Source organism: Apus apus, chromosome 11 (genome assembly GCF_020740795.1).
Source record: "Apus apus isolate bApuApu2 chromosome 11, bApuApu2.pri.cur, whole genome shotgun sequence".
In the NCBI taxonomy this organism is placed as follows: Eukaryota; Metazoa; Chordata; class Aves; order Apodiformes; family Apodidae; genus Apus; species Apus apus.
The window spans coordinates 358,395-375,779 of record NC_067292.1 but is presented as its reverse complement, the minus strand read 5'-3'; the positions used below and the strand labels follow the sequence as shown (position 1 = coordinate 375,779).

Below are 17,385 nucleotides of genomic sequence, written 5' to 3'. Positions count from 1 at the left end.
GAGGGAGGCAGAGGTTTGAGCAGAGCTGAGGATGGGCACCAGGATGACATGCCAGGTATTGCCCGCTCAGGTGGGAGGGAGGTAGAGAGCATGTAACGACTGCACACGCTGACACAGCCAGTGTTCCAGATAAACATGTTCCTGCTATCACCAGGACAGTTAATGCCATTAAATATATCTGCAGTACAAAGCACTCTGCTGTAGAGCTCTGCTCCTTGGTTATCTGTCGGGTGGCCATGGCCTACTAAACCTGCCTGCCCCCTTGGCACTCCTACTCTTTATGTCAAAAGCAGCTACAACGTGCAATGCATTTTTTGCACGTACAAGGAAATGGCATCTGCTCAGATGGGTTTGCAGTGTGAAAGGACAATTAGTTCACAATGGGCAGTCTGGAATTCAGTGTAAATGCACGTGGTTTGAGATCTGCAGCCTGTTTTCACTATTTTTATCTTGGCTGCCTGCTCAGAGGTGGTCCATGGGGATGAAGAGACAGAATACTCCTGCCCTGGAATATGGCTTAGGCAACGGGTGGCACTTTCAGGAGAAACCCGGATGATGCTGAACAGGTAGAGGACTGAAGCAGGTCCAGTTGCTGAAGCAAGACCAGTGCCTTATTTTCCTTATTTTCAAGGTTTTGCTTCCCAGGGCCAGCCCTGCCTGGCTGTCTGGACTGCCTGCAGTTGCCCTACATCCATAGCCAGAATTTCTAGCTTCCTGCACTTTTCTCCAAGCTTTTTTCTGTTTGCCTTTTGGGATTCTGTGCCTGTAGCAATTTAATGTACCATAGCCTTGGTTTGAGTTCCCTTCTTTTTTTCTTTTTTTTTTTTTGCTGTGGAGGGAGGGGTAGAAGGGTGAGAGCTGTGGCTATGGGGATGCAGGTAGATAAAGGTAATTACTTAAACACATATAGGGCAGGACTTACTGGTTTGGAGACCCAGATTAAGATGCAGAGGAGCATGTGAGGTTGATGATTATATTTCGGGGAGAGTTAATTGACGGAAGGTGAAGGCAGACAAAGAACCGCTGCTTACTGCCTTCTTGAATCCCAATCAGGAATTATGATTAAAGACGCGGCGAGACAACAGAGGCCTGATGAATTGGTGTCTTTTTTTTTTCTTTTTTGCCGTCATTCACACTTGATTGACTTCAACCTTTCAAGTGCAAAAGTCTCTCTTTTCCATTATTATTCATAGCCATCTGAGTTTTTCTAATTAAAGTGTATGAAAACAATTACTGATCCATCGTACTGAGTGTGGTAGTGGGGATGGCTGCCTTACTGTAATGGGTATGAAAAGCCCACAGTTTGCTATAATGATGTGCAGCTGAGGTGTTAGATAATTTTATTCTTTTTCTACTCTGTTGGGGTTTTTTTTTAATTTCTCATGATTCATTTTTCATAATTCCTAAAGATCCTAGGAAAGCGCTCTCCCTGCTGATAAAGCAGAGAGGGACAGCTCCTTCTTGCCTTTCCTCCTCCGCATCCTTGCTTGTCCCCCTCCTCCAAGCCCGACTACCAGGAATTAACCAGTGACCTTTCACATCTCCCAGCCCACCACCCACAGCTGTCAGATGCTCCGGCTTAGAGTAAAAGGTGGAATGAATTTGGTGTGCTCAGCTTCCCTGCTGGTTATTGAGCAGTGTTAGCTGCCTTCCCTACAGAGCCCCCTGCACCGGCCATCCCAGCAAGGGGAGGCAGCTCAGCATCCCTCCCTGCTGCCCCTCGGAGGTCTGCAGCCCCTCCTATGCAGACATTTGTTGCTGAGGTTTTTTCATGGACTGTTTCTGTTTCCGTTCATTTATTGAAGCCAAGATCTAGTCTGTGTTTGCTTGGATTTGACATATATGTAGGTAGGGAGGATTTAATGTCCTGCACATACGTTTACCTTCAGCTTCGCCACAGATTTGCTAACACCTCCTGCTGTTCAGTGAGAGCCTTGTGGTCCCGGACTTGGCAGAAAGTAAGGTACACTGCATGCAGATCACAGCCTCACTCACTCTTCCAAAATCCAAGGTTCAAATGCCCTTTTAGTATCAGACAGAAGGGTGGAAGGACTTGTTTTCCTAGGAAACTTACCTGTCTAAGAGTGTTTATTTAAGCACCACAGGCATTGGAGGCCAATGTTGGTTTCTCTTCCCTCAGTATCACAGCCCTAGTGAGTAGATGCTCCTTGGACACTAGCAGGGTGCAGCAGGCTGCTCAGAGCTGCAGAGGTGTCAGTGCTTGCCCCAGACACCCAGGCAGTGCTGGCACAGGTGGTGATGGTGGTGCTGGTCCATCCTACCAGTTGTTCTCTGGGCAGAAGGGCTGTGGGGCAGCTTTTCATGTGGGGTGAAGATGCTGGCTCTGGATGTTCAGAATGGTCTTTGTTGTCCTGGCTCATACGCCAGCCCAGTGCACTCTGCTGGCGGGGTGGTTTGTGTGTTGTGTGTGACCCCATCCACCCACAGAAGCAGTTTTCCAGAAACAGAGGAGCATTTGCATGTGACACTGTCAAGGAGCATCTCTAATGGAGGCACAGAGACTTCCAGCTCTCTAAAAACATTGGTGTTCAAGCACTGCACTGGTTATGATGGTGCAGGTCCCAGACAAACACTTGAAGAGAGGTGAAGGGAACACGTCAGTCAGAGCCAGGAAAGTGCTACCAAAAGCTTTTCAGCTCACAGACAATTTTCTGTCTTTGTAGTCTCTCCTTATTCCTGCTTTCCTTTGTCACCTCTCTCCTTATTTATACTTTTCTTTCCTACGCCCCTCCTCTTCCTGCATCGATACACTTTGAAACCAGTGCTGCAATGCTCCCCAGTTCAAGATTACAGTGTACTTTACGAGGTATGATTTAATTAGGGGCCTTATTATGTTTTCAGCAGCTTAAGGTGGGCCTTTCAACTTATCTACCTAATTGGTTGCCCAAGAAGTTTCACAGCCCATGACAAAACATTGTCAGTGATCAAAGTCTGAATTCTACATAAAGGAAAAGATATTAATAATAAGATTATTCTTCAAGTGTGCACTGCTAATTATGTCCAGAATGTAACTGTAGAAACACTTTTGACTGATGTGAGCTTTGTCTAATAAACATGAGTCTTCAGTGAGCTGTGAGAAGTGACGCCTCTGACTTTACAATACTGGTGTCTAATTTTGCCACTGAAGTTGTTTTTAAATAATTTCCTGTATTTTTCTTCTCCCCACATCCTTCCCTCCCTGTTTCCAGGTGACAACACCTGAGGTGATGATGCCCAGCAGCATGTTTCTCCCAGCACCTGCTCCAGAGAAGGATGGGAACTCTGCCACGGAGGAGCTGGGGAAGCAGCCTGGTGAGTGCGGGTCTGGTGATGTCCATGGGTCCCACCATGTCCCAAGCTCCCATCACGTGGCCAGGGACTGTGTTTGGGCACATCTCTGCCCAGGTGAGCTTCATGTGCTCAGCTGCCCTCTGAGAACCACAGTCAGATGGTGCCCAGCAGAGCCATCTCCCTCCATCTGTGTCCCAGCCAGGCTGGTGTCCCAGGTGTCCCACGGCAGGGCAGAGCAGGACAGCTGAAAGATGAGAAGCACAGTTCACCTCTGTGGCCATACATATGGAAAGGTGTTGAATCTGTGTAAAGAAGAAGACCAAGAGCAAGTGGTGAAGGGCTGAGGGCACTGGTAGAGAAACACTGAAAGCTGCAGGTACTGGCCACAGATGTGCTGCCACCTCTGCTGCACCTGCTCTTCTGCTATCGGAGCTCAAGTACATAGACTGGGCACACATTTTGGGGAGCTCTGGATCTGCTGCAGATCTTGCTCAGCCCACATCTCCTCAGCCTTTTTCATTGCCATGCTGTGTTAGCAAGGCTTGGCTCTAAATCAGTGGCTATTTAGTGCTGGCTTTGCAGCACAGTGTGAGAGCATCCCAGGAGCATTATTCTGCGTGGGCAGAAGCGTCTGATCTCAAACCTGGCAGGGAAGCAATGCTGGTCTTCCTTCTGTACCTTCCTGGAGGATCTGTAGGGAATCTGGTAATGAAGACAGTCGTTTCCATTCAGGCAGGTGGCCCCAGGGCAGTGGTGCTGGTGGGCAGCACTGGCACAGCCAGGGTAGCTAATGATGTCCTGGGCAACGGGATCCCTTTTTTGGTCTCTGCCTGTATCTCACTGCCTTTTCTGGCAGGACTCTGCTCTTAGACCCTGGAAAAGTGGCAGTGCACTAAGAGCTTGTTCCTGCTTCTCCCATCCTCCCACAAACAGCACCCTTTGAGCTGCTGCCAGCAGGACCTGAATTTCGTTCCTGTTGTTTCTAGCTTTGATAGAACCAGGACTCAAATACTACGTTCAGTTTGATGAACGTTCTTTTTGGAAAACAGGCAGGACATCAAAGAAAAAACAGCAAAGACAGGTGACTGAGTGGCCTTCACTTAAAAGGGAGAATTAAAGGTGATAAATGCACTAAGGGAACATGTAAATGTGTGAAATTTTTCCAGCTACTCAAAGTGGGCAAGAAAGTAAATTGTGTAGGTTAATGCAATGGGCCATGATGAGGGTAATGGGCTGGTATTAAAATAAATGAATGAAGACAAAGAAGAAAAGTTAGGAATAACTGTTGTCTTGCAGAGAAAAGAACATGGACATGTTAGGGACTAAAAGAGGGTGTTGATCAGCCCTTGTGTGCTGGTGTAATTTTTGGGTTTGCTCTGATTATGTTTTCACAGAGATCTCTGAGGACTCAGGAAAGAATCTTTCGCCATCAGAAAGTGCAGAGCACAGTGGAGATCCCAAGCCCATTCCTGCTGATCAGAGCTCTGCCAGGGAGGACTCGGGCTTCCTCTGCTGGAAGAAGGGCTGCAACCAGGTGTTCAAGAGCTCGGCAGCCCTGCAGACACACTTTAATGAAGTCCATGCAAAGCGGCCCCAGCTGCCTGTGTCCGACCGCCACGTCTACAAGTACCGCTGTAACCAGTGCAGCCTGGCCTTCAAAACCATCGAGAAGCTGCAGCTCCACTCCCAGTACCACGTCATCCGGGCAGCCACCATGTGCTGCCTCTGCCAGCGCAGCTTCCGAACCTTCCAGGCCCTGAAGAAGCACCTGGAAACCAGTCATCTGGAGCTGAGTGAGGCTGACATTCAGCAGTTGTATGGTGGTCTCTTGGTCAACGGGGACCTCCTAGCCATGGGTGATCCTTCACTTGCAGAAGACCACACTATAATAGTGGAGGAAGATAAGGAGGAGGAGAGCGACTTGGAAGACAAGCAGAGCCCAACAGGCAGCGATTCAGGGTCAGTGCAAGAGGACTCTGGCTCAGAACCGAAAAGGGCCTTACCCTTCCGGAAGGGCCCTAACTTCACGATGGAGAAATTCCTAGATCCATCTCGCCCTTACAAGTGCACAGTCTGCAAGGAGTCTTTCACACAAAAGAACATTCTCCTGGTCCATTACAATTCAGTTTCTCATCTGCATAAACTGAAAAGAGCCCTCCAAGAGTCTGCTACTGGGCAGCCCGAACCCACCAGTAGCCCAGACAACAAACCTTTTAAGTGTAACACCTGCAACGTGGCCTACAGTCAGAGCTCAACCCTGGAGATCCACATGAGGTCTGTCCTGCACCAAACCAAAGCTCGTGCTGCCAAGCTGGAGGCAGCGGGGGGCAGTGGCAGCAGTAATGGAGCTGGCAGCAGCAGCAGCAGCCTCTCCTTGGGCTCCTCCACGCCAAGCCCAGTGAGCACGAGCAACACTAACACTTTTGCAACCACCAACACAAGTAATTCGGGCACAGCTCCCATTCCCAGCCTGCTCAATCAGGTGTCCAGTGACAGTGTGGGAATTCCTCCTCTAGGTAACCCTGCAAGCACTAATATCTCCTCCTCTGTAGAGCCCAAAGAGGTAAACCGAAAGAAGCTGGCAGACATGATTGCATCCAGGCAGCAGCAGCAGCAGCAGCAGCAGCAGCAGCAGCAGCAAGCTCAGACCTTGGCACAGGCCCAGGCCCAAGTCCAGGCACATCTGCAGCAGGAGCTGCAGCAGCAAGCTGCTCTCCTGCAGTCTCAGCTGTTCAACCCAGCACTTTTGCCGCACTTTCCGATGACCACTGAGACTCTCCTGCAGCTGCAGCAACAGCAGCATCTTCTGTTTCCTTTCTACATTCCCAGTGCTGAGTTCCAGCTCAACCCAGAGGTCAGCTTGCCTGTCACCAGTGGGGCACTGACACTGACTGGGACAGGCCCAAGTTTGCTGGAGGACCTGAAGACTCAAGTTCAGCTCCCTCAACAGAGCCATCCACAGCTCTTACAGCAGCAGCAAGGTCAGCTGTCCTTGTCACAACCTCACTCCGTCCTTATACAGCAGAGCCAGCACCCTGAGAAGAAGAATAAATCCATAGTGAAGGAGAAAGAAAAAGAAACTCCACGGGAAAGGGAAAGTGCAGAGAGGGGAGACAATAATGTAGCATCTAAGGAGTCTCTGCCTGATAACTTAAAGCCCAAAGAGAAGAAGGACTTTGTACCAGGCAGTGGTTCGGAGCCCTCCTTACTGCCCCCACGTATCGCCTCTGATGCAAGAGGGAATGCCACAAAAGCCTTGCTGGAAAACTTTGGCTTTGAGCTGGTCATTCAGTATAATGAGAACAAACAGAAGGTGCAGAAGAAAAATGGGAAGACAGAGCAAGGTGAGAACTTGGAAAAGCTTGAGTGTGATACGTGTGGCAAGTTCTTCTCAAACATCCTCATCCTGAAGAGCCACCAAGAGCATGTTCACCAACATTACTTCCCCTTTAAGCAGTTAGAGAGATTTGCCAAACAATACAGAGAACACTATGACAAACTGTACCCCCTGCGGCCCCAGACCCCAGAGCCGCCGCCCCCGCCTCCGCCGCCGCCCCCTCCGCTCCCTCCAGCCCCTCCCCAGCCGGCCTCCACTCCTGCCATTCCTACTTCTGCCCCACCAATTACCTCTCCCACAATTGCACCAGCCCAGCCGTCTGTGCCCCTCACCCAGCTCTCCATGCCCATGGAGCTCCCCATCTTCTCACCACTTATGATGCAAACCATGCCACTACAAACGTTACCTGCACAGCTGCCACCCCAGCTTGGTCCCGTAGACCCTCTGCCCGCTGACTTGGCCCAGCTGTACCAGCATCAGCTCAACCCCAGCCTTCTCCAGCAGCAGCAGAACAAGAGGCCACGGACACGAATCACCGATGACCAGCTCCGAGTCCTTCGGCAGTATTTTGATATTAACAATTCCCCAAGTGAGGAACAGATCAAAGAGATGGCGGACAAGTCTGGATTGCCCCAGAAAGTGATCAAGCACTGGTTCAGAAACACTCTTTTCAAAGAACGCCAGCGCAACAAGGATTCCCCATACAACTTCAGTAATCCTCCCATTACCAGCCTGGAAGAACTGAAGATAGACTCACGGCCTCCTTCTCCAGAACCTCAAAAGCAGGAATACTGGGGAAGCAAGCGGTCCTCCCGGACACGCTTTACTGACTACCAACTTAGAGTCCTTCAGGACTTCTTTGATGCCAATGCTTATCCAAAGGATGATGAATTTGAGCAGCTTTCTAACTTGCTGAACCTCCCAACGCGCGTTATAGTGGTGTGGTTCCAGAATGCCCGTCAGAAAGCAAGGAAAAACTATGAGAATCAGGGAGAAGGCAAAGACGGGGAACGAAGGGAGCTTACAAATGACAGATACATTAGAACAAGCAACCTGAACTACCAATGCAAAAAGTGCAGTCTGGTCTTTCAGCGCATTTTTGATCTCATTAAACACCAGAAAAAGCTCTGTTACAAAGATGAGGATGAGGATGGACAGGATGATAGCCAGAATGAAGACTCTATGGATGCAATGGAGCTTTTGACTCCAACCAGTTCCTCCTGCAGCACACCAATGCCCTCGCAAGCTTACAGCACACCTACATCTTCAGCCAATGCAACCTCCTCAGCTTTTCTGCAGCTCACAACAGAGGCAGACGATTCCTCCACCTATAGTTCTAAAGTAGAAGCTACAGATGAGAAACCAAAGCAGTCTGAACCTCCAAGTACACAGCAAAACCAAACTCAAGAGAAGCAAGTGCAACCAAAGCAAGAGTCTCAGCAGCAACAGGACCAAGGAGAACAAAAGACAAGTTCAGCACACCAAAAGATTTCACAATTATCTTCCCCCACTTCACTGCAACAGCCACCTCCTCCTCCTCAGCCCCCTCAGTGCTCCTTGACACAGTCAAGCCCAAGTCCATCTCAGCTCTCGCATCTTTCCCTCAAACCCATTCACACATCCACCCCTCAACAGCTGGCAAACCTACCTCCTCAGCTAATCCCATACCAGTGCGACCAGTGCAAACTGGCATTTCCTTCCTTTGAGCATTGGCAGGAGCATCAGCAACTTCATTTTCTGAGCGCACAGAACCAGTTTATCCACCCCCCATTCCTGGACAGAACGCTGGATATGCCCTTCATGCTTTTTGATCCCAGTAATCCACTACTGGCGAGCCAGCTGCTGTCTGGAACGTTGCCACAGATTCCAGCAAGCTCGGCCACTTCACCATCAACTCCAACGTCCACAATGAACACACTGAAGAGAAAGCTGGAGGAAAAGGCCAGTGCAAGCCCTGGAGAAAATGACAGTGGGACTGGCGGAGAAGAGCCACAAAGGGATAAACGTCTAAGGACAACCATTACCCCAGAGCAGCTGGAAATTCTTTATCAGAAGTACTTGCTCGACTCCAACCCAACACGGAAGATGTTGGATCACATTGCACATGAAGTGGGCTTGAAGAAACGTGTGGTGCAGGTTTGGTTTCAGAACACCCGTGCACGGGAAAGGAAGGGGCAGTTCAGAGCTGTAGGGCCTGCCCAAGCCCACAGACGGTGTCCGTTCTGCCGAGCTCTCTTTAAAGCAAAGACAGCTCTCGAAGCTCACATCCGATCCCGTCACTGGCACGAGGCCAAGAGAGCCGGGTACAACTTGACGTTGTCTGCAATGCTCTTAGATTGTGATGGGGGACTCCAAATGAAGGGAGACATCTTTGATGGAGCAAGCTTTTCCCACATTCCACCAACTAGCAGTGATGGACAGAGTGTTCCTCTCTCCCCAGTGAACAAGAGCATGGAACTGTCACCTCGAACTCTGCTGAGTCCGTCCTCCATTAAGGTGGAAGGGATAGAAGACTTTGAGAGTCCCTCCATTTCCTCAGTCAACCTGAGCTTTGACCAAGCAAAGCTGGACAACGATGACTGCTCTTCTGTCAACACTGCAATCACAGACACTACAACAGGAGATGAAGGGAACGCAGACAACGACAGTGCAACAGGGATTGCAACTGAAACCAAATCAGCATCGGGACCCAGTGAAGGTCTGACAAAAGCTGCCATGATAGCAATGTCTGAGTATGAAGATCGGCTGTCTTCTGGCCTGGTCAGCCCAGCTCCCAGCTTTTACAGCAAAGAGTACGATAATGAAGGTACTGTGGACTACAGTGAAACATCCAGCCTTGCAGACCCCTGCTCGCCCAGCCCTGGTGCCAGTGGTTCAGCCAGCAAGTCTGGCGAGAGCGGGGATCGGCCTGGACAGAAACGCTTTCGCACTCAGATGACTAATCTCCAGCTAAAAGTTCTTAAGTCATGCTTTAATGACTACAGGACACCTACCATGCTGGAGTGTGAGGTCCTGGGCAATGACATTGGACTGCCAAAGAGAGTTGTTCAGGTCTGGTTCCAGAATGCTAGGGCAAAGGAGAAGAAGTCCAAACTCAGCATGGCCAAGCATTTTGGTATAAACCAAACAAGTTACGAGGGACCCAAAACAGAGTGCACTTTGTGTGGCATCAAGTACAGCGCTCGACTGTCTGTACGTGACCATATCTTCTCTCAACAGCATATCTCCAAAGTTAAAGAAACCATTGGAAGCCAGTTGGATAAGGAAAAGGAGTATTTCGACCCAGCTACTGTACGTCAGTTGATGGCTCAGCAGGAGCTGGACCGAATCAAAAAAGCCAACGAGGTTCTTGGTCTGGCAGCTCAACAGCAGGGCATGTTTGAAAACACCCCTCTGCAAGCTCTTAACCTTCCTGCTGCATACCCAGCACTACAGGGCATCCCTCCAGTCTTGCTACCAGGCCTCAACAGCCCATCCTTACCAGGCTTCACTCCATCCAACACAGGTGGGTATGGATATTATCACACTGCACAGAGATGCAGCTTAACTTGACAGAACTTTAGCACAAGCAGATGTTCCCTTGAGAATGACTGATAATAGGACTTTAGTCCTATTAGCACTTTAGTCAAGCATGTTTACTTGACAGTGAATAAGCAATAGGTATTTTGTCTTTAATTCTTGAACCTGGGTTTTCTAGCAAAGTCTGAAATAGAGCAAGGTCTAGACATGCTGAGTATCTCCGTTTTATTAGCACAGGATGAAAATTCTCAAGTACCTTCAAGAAGTGGAAAATAGAGAATTTATCAAAGGAAACATGAAAACAACTTGTGCTGAATACATTGTTCATTATGCCTTTCCTTTTGCTATTAAATTCAGTTTATGTAATGCCATCCCAAGCTTTCAGTAATTCTGAACTATTGCTAGGGAAAAGTGTGATGTGCCTGGTAGCATTGGTGACAGAAACCTGAAGCATCTTTATGTAACATCCTCTGAGTGACTTCAAGGCTTTTTTTGCATAGTTACAGAACTCTTCCCACAACCCCCAAAGCTCAAGTAAAATCATTCCTGACTAGTTGTAGCATAGGCCATTGTAATTAAACTATTTTTAGAAACTATTCTTATTAGAGGTTCTTCTATTTGGGGCTACTGCCCATTCCTACTTCTTGAATCTAGTCCTAAGGGCTACATGCCTGAAGGGCATCTTTGCATGCCAGGACCTTTTCCTGCAGTACTTCTGTCCTCCTTTTGAGGCCAGAACTAGGCCAAATGGATCTCTTTGGCACATTACATTGCCAGCCTGTCACAGATGGCTCTGTGCTGGTCACTTGGTGCCCCAAATTTGTAACAAGATCTAAAATTCCTTTTTTGCACTTCAATCCCGTATGTGTCCTGGGGAGATGGGGCTATGTCCTATGAATGTTAAAAGCAATCAGTGACGGCCTAGACAGGACTAAGCTATTTAGAAAGTCAAACAGACTATTTGTGGCCTTTAGATAAAGCTCCAAAGGTCAGGCCATCTCAGCTCAAAGCCTGTCGCAGCAGATAAGGCTGTGCATCCAGGAATGGCATGAATTAGCTGCTGCTCCGGCTCTTGAACCTCTCAGGGGCTGCTGAGCGAGGGAACACCAGTTTCAATGGCATCTATCCATAATGTGCCCTTATCTGAAATGCATGAAGCTGCTGCGTGGAGGCTCGCTCTGCACACTTCATACCCTCACGAGTCACTATTGTCTCGGTACTGCATCAGGAGCAGATGCAGGTTTCACAGGGTTTGATCAGCCCTTGCTGAATCCCACAACTCCTTGGCCAGGCTCTGTGGAGACGCATGTCTTTCTCTCCTGCCCTAGCTCAGGAGGCCAGCACTGGGCACAGGATTCCAGCCTCACTGGGTGGCTGGAGCGCTGCAGACAAACGGGCTGTTCACACCAGGGCGCAGCACAGCCGGGTTCAGGAGGGTGCTTTGCTCCCCCCTCACTGCTGCTCAGGGCACGGTGCTGCAAGAAAGCGGTTCCTGTGCTGCGTGGTGAGACATTTGGATTCCTTCCGGGCTACCCCAGCAGTACAGGGCACGGGTCAGTGAGGGGCTCTGTCAATGCAGCTCTGCAGTCAGCAGTCTGGAGCCTGGTGCACAGAAGCACCACAGAAGAGGTACAGTCTAACGTAAAACTGTGCCTCCGTGATTCCTAGTTCTGACTGTTCGTACTCAGACCGTGTTTACCATCACAGCTCAAAGGACTTGGGCTTTGTTATTGAAAGGTTAGATGTTGTGGCATGGTTTTGCAGCAGGGGTGGATCCAGCAGCAGGTTCCTGGCCCCAGAGCCATGGAGCATGCAGGGCTGCGCCAGCAGAATGTTAGAGCTTTGCTTCATTTTGATTTTCCCAAAATGACATTGAGGGACTTCCCAAACAAAGTTTCCCTTTTTGGGAGCGCATTTGCCAACTACAGTGGACATGGTTAATGGATGTGACTCTGGGAGCCACATTCCTCCTCTCCTAGCTACTAACAGCTGTGAGAGCAGAGATTGGCACCAGGGACTCTGTTGATACTGGCTGTTCCTGCCTTTGGGAAGATGGGCAGACCTCACATTCAGTAGTTGATCCCCCTTGTGAGGAAGCCTCATGACACTTTTAATTCCACCCTATCCATGATGTTCATGCCCTGGGGGGGACTTCTAGGCTGGACTCGGTAGAGCTAGGTTAATGGTTGGACTTGATGATCTTAAAGGTCTTTTCCAACTAGACCAGTTCTGTGATTGTGTGTCATTCTGTCTGAATATTGCATAAACTCTGAAATTACTCAGAAGCTGTGCACCCAAAGCCTCTTACATTGGAAGGAAGGACAGGCTTTGTGATTTCATTAATAGCAAGACAAAATAACTTAGAATTAGCCGGTTTGGTCCTTTCCAGTTGCCGTGTCAGGGCTTTTTAATCTGGGGGGGGTTTAACGAGATGGACAGTATCTAATGTTAGGCCATTTGGCACAGCACTTCCCTTCTGCTGGAGTACTTTGGCCAAAGGATGGGTTGCTGCAGACGTAGGGACAGTGTGTGCCCTGACATCAGCTGTTCATCACTGGGCAATTTCAGAGGGTTCAGTAAAGCCACAGCAGTGCTGAGTATCCTGGGGGGCAGGAGGTGTCCCCAAGCAGAAGCACCATGTCCAGTGCTGCCGGGCAGCGTGGCCAAGCTGGCTGCAGTGACTGGGCTGAGGAGGCACTTGAGGCGCAGGGAGAGCCATGGTTGTCTCGTTCCGGCCTGGGAGGGGCTGGAGCTGTTTCTGCCCTGGTGTGGAGCTGGTGGTGTGGGGCGGCCCGGCCTCACCTGCCTCGGCATGCCCAGTGACTCCTCACCTCTCTCTCTTCCCTCTTGCAGCTTTAACTTCTCCCAAACCCAACCTGATGGGCCTACCCAGCACAAGCGTCCCTTCGCCCGGCCTCCCCACCTCTGGATTACCAAATAAGCAGCCCCCGGCCGCACTGAGCTCACCCACCCCGGCACAAGCCACGGCTGCCGTGGCCCCACAGCAGCCGCCAGCAACCACCCCCCAGCCGCCACAGCCGCCCCCGCCGCAGCGCAAGGAGAAGGAGAGCGAGAAGGCAAAAGAGAAGGAGAAGGCAGCCAAGGGGAAGGGAGACCCACTGCCAGGGCCCAAGAAGGAGAAGGGGGAGGCGCCGGCGGGCACGCTGGCGGCCCCGCTGCCCACCATGGAGTATGCGGTGGAGCCGGCCCAGCTGCAGGCGCTGCAGGCCGCCCTCAGTTCCGACCCCACCACCTTGCTGACGAGCCAGTTCCTCCCCTACTTTGTCCCCGGCTTTTCCCCCTACTACGCCCCGCAGATCCCCAGCACCCTGCAGAGCGGGTACCTGCAGCCCATGTACGGGATGGAGGGGCTCTTCCCCTACAGCCCCGCACTGTCGCAGGCGCTGCTGGGGCTGTCCCCTGGCTCCCTGCTGCAGCAGTACCAGCAATACCAGCAGAGTCTGCAGGAGGCATTGCAGCAGCAGCAGCGGCAGGCGCAGCAGCAGCAGCAGCAGCAGCAGCAGCAGAAAGTGCAGCAGCCCAAAGGAAGCCAAACCCCCGTCCCAGCGGGGGCTGCCACCCCAGACAAAGACCCTGCCAAAGAACCCCCCAAGCAAGAAGAGCAGAAGAACGCACCCCGCGAGGTGTCCCCCCTCCTGCCCAAACCCCAAGAAGAGCCCGAAGCAGAAGGCAAGGGCGCGGACTCCCTCTGCGACCCCTTCATCGTCCCGAAGGTGCAGTACAAGCTGGTCTGCCGCAAGTGCCAGGCGGGCTTCAGCGACCAGGAGGCAGCCAGCGACCACCTGAAGTCCCTCTGCTACTTCGGCCAGTCCATGGCGAACCTGCAAGAGATGGTGCTTCACGTGCCCACCGGCAGCGGCCAGGGCAGCGGCTCGTACCAGTGCGTGGCGTGCGAGAGCACGGTGTGTGGGGACGAAGCCCTCAGTCAGCATCTCGAGTCAGCCCCGCACAAACACCGAACAATCACAAGAGCAGCAAGAAACGCCAAAGAGCACCCCAGTCTATTACCTCACTCTGCCTGCCCCCCCGACCCCAGCACCGCATCTACCTCGCAGTCGGCCGCTCACTCAAACGACAGCCCCCCGCCCCCCCGGCCCCCCCCGGCTTCCCCCCACGCCTCCAGAAAGCCCTGGCCCCCGGCAGCCCCCCGCGCCCCACCGGGGAAGCCGCCGCCGCCGCCTTTCCCTCCTCTCTCCTCATCTTCAACGGTTACCTCAAGTTCATGCAGCACCTCAGGGGTTCAGCCCTCGATGCCAACAGACGACTATTCGGAGGAGTCTGACACGGATCTTAGCCAAAAGTCAGATGGACCGGCGAGCCCGGCGGAGGGGCCCCGGGACCCCGGCTGCCCTAAGGACAGTGGTCTAGCTAGCGTAGGAATGGACACCTTCAGATTGTAAGCTTTGAAGATGAACAATGAAAATGAATTTAAATAAAAAAGTTAATAACAAACCAATTTCAAAAATAGACTAACTGCAATTCCAAAGCTTCTAACCAAAAAAAGAAAAAGAAAAAAGGAAAAGCGTGGGTTGTTTTCCCATATAACGATGCCGGTGGGTTTTACATTTCTTTTTTCCTTTCCTTTTAATAAAATAAAACTTAAAAAAGAAAAAAAAAAATCTGTTACATTTGTCCTTTTGAAGGTACTGTTGGTCTGGGAGATGAGAGCCCGTGCTGCCTCCTTACTGTCTTCGGAGCTTGAGCCCCTTGTATATTGCCCCTTTTCAATACGCCCCACGTCGATAGCACAGCAGAGGCCGGCATGCACTGTATGGGAAAGCAGCCCACCTTGTTACAGTTTTAAATTTCTTGCTATCTTAGCATTCAGATACCAATGGCTTGCTAAAAGAAAAAAGAAATGTAATGTCTTTTTATTCTCAGGTCAATCGCTCACACTTTGTTCTGTTTTCAGAATCATTGTTTTATATATATATATATAATTTCTTTCGTTTGTTTTGGGGTTTTTTGTTTTGTTTCATTTTCGTTTCAGAAAAGGATTTTTTTTTTTTGTTAATTTAAAATGGGCAGAAAGTATTCAAGAGAAAAAAACAATGTGAACTGCTTTAGCTTTTCGGGGATTTTAAGGGTAGCTTTTCTGCTGAAGCCAATTTCAAGGGGAAAAGTTAAGCACTCCCACTTTTCAGAAAAATAAAAAAAAACCCACACAAAGAGTGTTGAGGACTCGGAGCTTAAAAAAATAAGTTTTAAAACAACTGACTTTCTGTATTTATGATAGATATGACCATTTTTGGTGTTGAGTAGATTGTTGCATTGGAAATGAACTGAAGCAGTATGGTAGATTTAAAAGAAAAAACCCTTTTGTGTACATTTAGCTTTTGTATGGTCCAGCTGACGGCTTCTCATTTGATGTTGTCTTGTTCATTCCTAGCCAGATAGATTGCAATCCATTGACTCGCCTAAGCTTTTCTCCCCTTTGTACCTTTACTCCCCATTCCCCCATCCTGTAATCTTCCACTTATGGTCGCTACCTTCATTTCTTAGAGGGTGGTTGCATAATTATTTTATAAAAACTAAAGAAAGAAGTTCAAAGGGTTTTGGGGGGTCAGTAGGATCCCTTGCAGAATATTTTTTGTTGGGGGTTTGAAACTTTTTAAGGCGTATACATACGATTTACCTATGTCTGTTACCCTTGTGCACTTATCTCTTTCTTATTTTCCATTTTTCCATTCTTTTTTTTTTCTTCCCCACTTCTTTTCCTCATTTTGTAAATGCTTCAAAGACTCTGTTCCTAAACTATAAGCATTTGTTTCTGTTTGTGTAATTAGGCTGCACTCTGTTCCTTCTTTTAAAAAAAGGTTTTGTTACATTTTTTTTTTCTCTAAAGAAAATTCATGCTTTAAATAAAATCCAAAGACATACCCTTTCACCACTGGTGCAGAATGAGCAAAAAGGATTCTTTTTACTTGAGAATTTGTTTCTGGTTTAAACAAACAAGTCTAAGTTTAAATAAAGAATAAAAAAAGTACCCAGGTTGTTATCTGTGCTTCTTCTGCAAGCAGAGAGACAACTCTTAGTGAAAACCCAGCGCACCAAAAGGCAGGTTTCTCTTTCCAAATTCTCCCGTGCCGGCAGCCAGAGCGGCACGCGCCCAGGGCGGCAGTGCCTGGTGCTGGTGGGATCCCGGCCGGCTCCACGCCCCGCTCCTGGGAACACCCAGGCACCCCCACCCATCCCACGGCCCGGACTTTGAAAGGAAAACTTTGTGCTGCTAAAATGTAGATTTGGAGACAAATAGATGCTTGCTGTTTCACTTCCGTAGCCAAATGTCAACAGAAACAATCTCCTTTCCCCCCGTTTCCTCTGCCCCGAAAGTGCGAGAGCCTTCTCCCCGACATCTTCATCCTGCTTCAAAAGGGAACTTCGAAGACTGTGAAGGCAGGTTCCTCCTGCCACCTCTGGGCTTCTCCTCCCCGTGCTGAAGCCGCTCGTCGACTCCGCCAGAGACTGGAGCATCTGAGAGACGAACGTGGGGTTCATTTTCTAGCGGGACACTTCTGTTTTTATGGATTTTTTGTTTTAGTTCAATGAAAGACTAGATCCTGAACTGTTGTACATATTTCTAACTAGGCTAATGCACAGTGCAAATTCCTTTTTTTAATTGCTTTTTAAGTAGACGATACTAAAGAGAGTACCACCTAATATTCCTACCAGTACCCAGCTGTAGCATAAGGTCTCAAAAATGGAAGCAAGTATACAAAAAGCAGTTGCTGTTTTAACAAACTGTTTTCTTTTAACAAAAGTTCTTGTATTTCTCCCCGTGTTTGAGATGAACATTTTTTAAATGCTAAAGTTGTACAGTTTTTGTTTTCCATTATTTTATCTTGTTTGTAATTCTATGAAATATATATATATATTTTTTGCCATTTAACTGTTGTATGTTACTCTGTCTGTATCATATAGAAGGTTTTTTTGTTTGTTTTGGTTTGATTCACTATGTGATACAAGTTAACAATTTAACACTAGCTTTATCTGTCAGATTCCGCAAGGTCTCTTTTGGAAATCCTTTCAGTTTTGTCTTGTTTTGTTTCAGTTTTTTAATTATATTGCTTGGTCATAGTGCAATTTCTCTCTCCTTCTTCCCCCTCCTCCTTCCCACCCACTAAAAGGTTTTATAAATTCATTTTGTTGTATTTTTTCTAAATGTTTCTAGAGACTTTCAGTGCGAGGTTGCGTCCTCCCCTTGCAGCCCGGCTGCC

General features: G+C 49.2%; 1 protein-coding gene across 7 annotated transcripts in view; it reads left to right on the top strand.

The window, feature by feature from the left end:
• Positions 1–17,057, top strand: part of ZFHX3 (zinc finger homeobox 3) — a 523,576-nt gene extending 506,519 nt beyond the window's left edge. For all 7 annotated transcript variants that reach the window (XM_051629816.1, XM_051629819.1, XM_051629821.1 and 4 more), the window contains 3 exons: positions 3,210–3,312; positions 4,686–10,133; positions 13,001–17,057. In XM_051629816.1, coding sequence (XP_051485776.1) covers positions 3,210–3,312; positions 4,686–10,133; positions 13,001–14,568 — 7,119 coding nt within the window. In that variant the 3' untranslated portion in view covers positions 14,569–17,057. The remainder of the gene's footprint in view (positions 1–3,209; positions 3,313–4,685; positions 10,134–13,000) is intronic.
• The last annotated feature ends 328 nt before the right edge of the window (positions 17,058–17,385 follow it).